Source organism: Aricia agestis, chromosome 1, assembly GCF_905147365.1.
Source record: "Aricia agestis chromosome 1, ilAriAges1.1, whole genome shotgun sequence".
Taxonomy (NCBI): Eukaryota; Metazoa; Arthropoda; class Insecta; order Lepidoptera; family Lycaenidae; genus Aricia; species Aricia agestis.
In genome coordinates this window covers 20,360,876-20,365,898 of record NC_056406.1, presented here as the reverse complement: position 1 = coordinate 20,365,898, position 5,023 = coordinate 20,360,876, and the positions used below count along the sequence as shown (strand labels likewise).

General features: G+C 33.7%; 2 protein-coding genes across 3 annotated transcripts; one reads left to right on the top strand and one right to left on the bottom strand.

Annotated features, from left to right (window-relative positions):
- Window positions 1-759: 759 nt before the first annotated feature.
- On the top strand, window positions 760-2,042 carry LOC121731545 (coiled-coil domain-containing protein 25). The gene is made up of 4 exons (XM_042121023.1): window positions 760-904; window positions 986-1,077; window positions 1,157-1,303; window positions 1,704-2,042. Exons 1-4 carry the CDS (start codon window positions 832-834, stop codon window positions 2,013-2,015), a joined length of 624 nt encoding a protein of 207 aa, XP_041976957.1. The 5' UTR covers window positions 760-831; the 3' UTR covers window positions 2,016-2,042.
- LOC121731525 (queuine tRNA-ribosyltransferase catalytic subunit) lies at window positions 2,039-4,570 on the bottom strand. Of its 2 annotated transcripts, none has more exons than XM_042121001.1 (7): window positions 4,554-4,570; window positions 4,250-4,406; window positions 3,850-4,147; window positions 3,443-3,686; window positions 2,869-3,037; window positions 2,347-2,541; window positions 2,039-2,194 (listed from the first exon to the last, which is right to left on the bottom strand). In XM_042121001.1, the coding sequence occupies exons 2-7, from the start codon at window positions 4,376-4,378 to the stop codon at window positions 2,039-2,041; spliced, it is 1,191 nt and encodes a 396-aa protein (XP_041976935.1). In that variant the 5' UTR covers window positions 4,379-4,406; window positions 4,554-4,570. The 2 variants fall into 2 exon arrangements, with proteins under 2 accessions (XP_041976935.1, XP_041976927.1); XM_042120993.1 differs by lacking the exon at window positions 4,554-4,570 and adding an exon at window positions 4,483-4,546.
- Window positions 4,571-5,023: the final 453 nt, after the last annotated feature.

Genomic DNA, 5,023 nt, shown 5'->3' with positions numbered 1-5,023 from the left:
CCATACAGAAGGTATCCAGGTAGTTCTGGGTTGGATACCAGGACATAGCGGAATTACTGGCAACATAGGTGCAGATGCTTTTGCAAAAGACGCCATAACAACAGGTATACCTAGTCAGCATAAGGTTTGCTACCAGGATCTAATTCCCCTAGCTAAAAGTCACATGAATACCAGGTGGCAGAATGAGTGGGCCAATAGTAGCATACATAAGGGCAAACATTACTTTGATGTCCAAAATAGCATCTTAGTCAAACCCTGGTTTTTCAAATTCCAACAAGCTAGCAAAACAGTGTGCTCAACAGTTTGCCGAATCAGACTGGGTCACTGCTGCTCACCTGTCTTCCTGGCTAAAATTAGGGTAAGAGATAGCTCCTTATGCGAGTGCGGCCTAGACGAGGGCACTCTTGATCACATTTTTTTCTCCTGTCCTAAAAATAGTTCCTCATTGTATGATTACCTTCCTCCTTAAATCCCTCGCCCTATCAATTTTAAATGTTTTATGTTTTGTAAATACTCCATTTATTGAAACTCTTTGTACATACATATTACATTCATACTAACAAAATTAGATTATAGGTGTGTGTACTAATCCTTAAATGTTTGTGTTTGTTTTAGGTTATAGATTTTTCAACAGACACCGTACATTATCGTAAATTCACCGTACATACCCTTGTTTGTTCATTAACCAACTTTTAAGGCAGAGTCTACTCCAACACACTCTGACATTGGCGATTCACAAAGGAGCCATAAATAAAAAGAAGAAGAAGAAGTCTGAACAGTCTACCTACTATTTACACACCAAATTATTTAATTAACCCAAATTTGCGGAAAATGGTGTTATTCTTTACAAGTAATGTAGTTTCTCCACCTGTAACGTTGTTTATGGGAGCCGATAAATATGAAAGTAAGTGATTTTCTAGACGTGGGATAAATAAATGCACATGTTAGTGCAGCAAAACATACTTACAGCCTTTTTTCATTATAGATGAAGATCTAATTAAATGGGGATGGCCGGAAGACGTTTGGTTTCATGTGGACAAAGTATCTTCCGCACACGTTTATCTTAGACTAGCCCCTGTATGTATATATCTGTTAGAAAATTGTGTTAGAAAATCACTTACAACCTGCTTCACATTAATTATAATAAAACTTTTAGGGTCAGACTATAGATGATATACCAAATTCAGTGCTAGATGATGCATGCCAACTAGTAAAAGCAAATTCCATTATGGGAAACAAGATGAATGACATTGATATTGTCTACACTATGTGGGCCAATCTAAAAAAGACACCAACTATGGAAGTAAGTGTAGTGTACATTATGACCTTCTTTAGCCTGGCCGCACATTGTCCGAAATTTCTGATCAGAAACAGTTGAATGTCCACGCTGTCTCTTACATTTTGTACTGAGCCGAGTGAGCTCGAACTCACCGGAAGGATATTTCGGATAGTGTGCGGGGTGGCGGTCCGGCGAAATTCAACTGTTTCTGATCAGAATTCGGACAATGTGCGGCCGGGCTTAGCATCTCTCGAATTGTCTATTAATGTCAACAATTTGTCATACCTTTTTATACTGACAATTTATTTGGAATAAAACCAAATATTCCTTGGTTTTGTTTATTTTCATAACAGTAAGTGAATTAACTTTATTTTATTATAACTTCTGATTTAATTACTAAAATATATATATTTGCTCCTTACAGGTTGGTCAGGTTGCATTTCATAAAGATAAAGATGTAAGAAAGGTAAGAGTAGCTAAAAGAAATAATGAAATTATGAATAGACTGAACAAAACAAAGAAAGAGGCATTCCCAGATCTAAGAACAGAAAGAGAAACAAGAGACAGGCTAGAAAGAGAAGACAAGAAAAAAATTTTAAGAGAAAAGAAGGAGAAAGAAAAAGAGGAAGAGAAAAAGAAAAAGGAAGAAGCTGAACTGAGAAGTTATGCCACTTTGATGAAAAAAGAAAATATGACAACAAATAATGATGGAAATGATTCAGATGACTTTATGTAGTTGAGTATAATAAAACATGTATATTAATCTTTGTTTAAGTTTATTCCAACAGATAAGAGTGAGTTTCTTACCCAGGATGGATATTTTTTTTTAGGATATAGCTCATTTACAAAGTTTCTTACAAAGTCTGGAAACGTTCCTTGTTCAATATTCTTACGCATTGTACGCATTAAACACATCTAAAAATAAAATCACATGTTTTAATAATTATGAAATAAATACTACTTCCATAAATACTGCAGGTCTTGTTTAAGTAAATGCCACTTGTTCAGTATTTGCTTTATTAGATCACTGTAATTATTGTTGTTAAGAATTATGAGTTGTGTTTTACCTGAAACGCAAGGTTGTGTACTGAAATAAGGTGACAAGCCACTGTTTCTGCAGATACAATACAATGAAGGTAAGCTCTTGTGTAATTTTTGCAAGTACTACAATCACAGTCTTTGTCAATTGGGTTTAGATCAGTCTGAAATTGTTTTTGTTTCAAGTTCAGCTGTCCTTGATTCACAAGAGCACATCCAAATCTCTGTAACAAAAATGAAATAGTAGCAATTAATCAATCAATCATTTATTTTTACATTAGAAGTAATACAATAGATGTTAAATTAGGTTAACTTTTCGGGCCTTCATTTCCTTCCATAAATATTGTTTGCAAATATATTTTGTTAAATTCTAATAAAATTTAACAATGACATTACACTATTCAACTCATAAAACACTAAATTTAAATAATATTAGGAAAAAAATCTAGAAAAGTAGATCATCCTAGTTATTGTTACTAAAAATTTAATTAACAGGAAAATATTTATAATAACTATTGTATTTTTTTTACCTTTTTTCCAAGAATACTTACCGCAGTACGTGTCGGGTACACACAATCAAACATATCAACACCAAGAGCTACACATACAACTAAATCAATAGCCACACCAACCCCCATTAAATACCGTGGTTTTGTTTTGTATAGCAAGCTAGTGCCAAGGCTTACCATTGGCCAAAAGTCATCTTTTGCTTCACCACCACTAAAAAAAGGTAAGTGATGTATTTAAGTAATTATATTTTTACAAAATAATGTCTGAAATATTATATGTATAAGATATACCAAAAACATAATAATAAAATGTCATTATTAATCCTTACACTATTAAAACTGAATCAATTGAAATTATCAATTTATTGAATATTGTAGTATCTAGGATAGGTACCTGTAGGTATGTACAATTATACATAATATATACCAGTGTATATTACGTATCAGTAAAATATAAAAAATTCTGTATGTTTTCATAAACTGCCCAAGCACAATTATATATTACCTGGCATTAGATTATTATGGAATATTAGTATAGAACCTGTACATTGATTTGAATTTGAATTTCAAATCTTATAGTCTATTACCATCTTTTGAATATTCTCAAATAACACACCTTAGACCCCCTATTGCAAATCCATTGACATCCTTTTTCATATGCTCTCTTGCACTTTGTTCCCTTAACTGACTATTCAACAATCCTTGTACTATGGGGAATATACTTTGTTCAGTGGGCCTCTTATGTGCTTTGAGACAGCGATCCAGCCATCTGCTTGTTCTCTCTGTTGCCTCTTTAATTCTGTGGTAATCTTGGTATGTTGTTTGGACAACGTCGTCTAGTTGCATTATTATATCCGCACCTGAAATTAGTGTGGTATGGTAAGTAAAAAAAATGCCTGACAAAACATAATGTTTAAGCTGTAGATGAGATTTAAAGAACTTGCCATGAAATGGGATCAAGATAGACTAGAGTCATAATAATAATATGTTACTTAAGAGTTAAGGTTTTAATTTTGTACTAACCTATGTGATTTTGGATTTCGATAGACTTTTCTGGGGTTAACATTATTTCTGATCCATCATATGGGGATTTAAATTTGACACCTTCTTCTGTAATCTCAGCCAGTTTTAGTAATGAGACCATTTGAAAGCCCCCTGAATCTGTTAAGAGAGCTCGATTCCAACCCATGAATTTATGCAATCCACCAGCTTTCTCTAAAATGGATATACCTGGTCTGTTACCTAAATGATAGGTATTTCCTAAAATAATTTCACAATCTAGGGATTCCAGTTGGTCTGGAAGTAAACCTTTCATGGTACCCTGAAATGAATTTAAGCAAAGGTGACTAGAGTTACTAACCATTGATGTGATTTATTTTACTTCAAAGCTTAAACAATTTAGCTATATGAAGGAATTGCTAACCTGAGTTCCTACTGGCATGAAGACTGGAGTTTTTACATGATAGTGAGGTAATTTCATAAGGCCGGCCCGCGCTCTTGTGACACTACATTCTGAGTGTACGGTAAACGACAGTGCTACTGATGAAGCCATAACGTAATAATCTCTTCTCGTGACGAGACTAAAAGATTTCCACATAAAATTTATTGTTATGTACACATAACCTAAACACAACAACTAAAATGTAAAATATGCACCAGAAATATGTTTAGAACTAAAGTTTTTCTTTCTTGTCAGTCTTGTTTCATGTAAGTATAATAATACCTACTTATTTTTGTGTAATTTTTATTGCGAAAATCACCAAATAAACAAAAATATATAAAAAAAAGTAAGTTAACTTTCTTTTTGGCCAAGCCCAGTGTTGCCATATCTTAAAACCCGGCCCGTTTGGTGCGTTCGAAGTTCGAACTTCAAAGCAACAAGTATATAATAAAGTACAAGTTCCATCATGTTCCAACTTCTTCGGTTCTTCAGGTTCTCCGTTCTTCAGATATGATCTAATTGAACGATAAACTTTTTGGAATTTTTGGGAGTTGGGACTCGACGATAACATAGAAAAATAGGACTTTTTAAAATGTGGTTTTCATTTTTCCTGATCCTGCCTTCAACTTGTTGCGCTACCCGCTAGTCGCTACCGTCTAGTCGTCTACCTGTACTCGGTAGCGATTAAAAAAATCATATCTGTCAAGTGTCAAACTAAGAAGCTTATATGTCAAATTTAACCTATAAAGTCTGAGT

What these genes read in the sequence shown, in the direction of transcription:
- LOC121731545 (XM_042121023.1), top strand. Translation starts at nt 832, where the DNA reads ATGGTGTTATTCTTTACAAGTAATGTAGTTTCTCCACCTGTAACGTTG. An exon ending in GGGAGCCGATAAATATGAAA is followed by an intron (nt 905 to 985) that starts GTAAGTGATTTT and finishes TTTTCATTATAG; the next exon opens with ATGAAGATCTAATTAAATGG. An exon ending in AAAAGACACCAACTATGGAA is followed by an intron (nt 1,304 to 1,703) that starts GTAAGTGTAGTG and finishes TGCTCCTTACAG; the next exon opens with GTTGGTCAGGTTGCATTTCA.
- LOC121731525 (XM_042121001.1), bottom strand. Translation starts at nt 4,378, where the DNA reads ATGGCTTCATCAGTAGCACTGTCGTTTACCGTACACTCAGAATGTAGT. An exon ending in TCATGCCAGTAGGAACTCAG is followed by an intron (nt 4,148 to 4,249) that starts GTTAGCAATTCC and finishes AATTCATTTCAG; the next exon opens with GGTACCATGAAAGGTTTACT. An exon ending in TTTGCAATAGGGGGTCTAAG is followed by an intron (nt 3,038 to 3,442) that starts GTGTGTTATTTG and finishes ACCTTTTTTTAG; the next exon opens with TGGTGGTGAAGCAAAAGATG.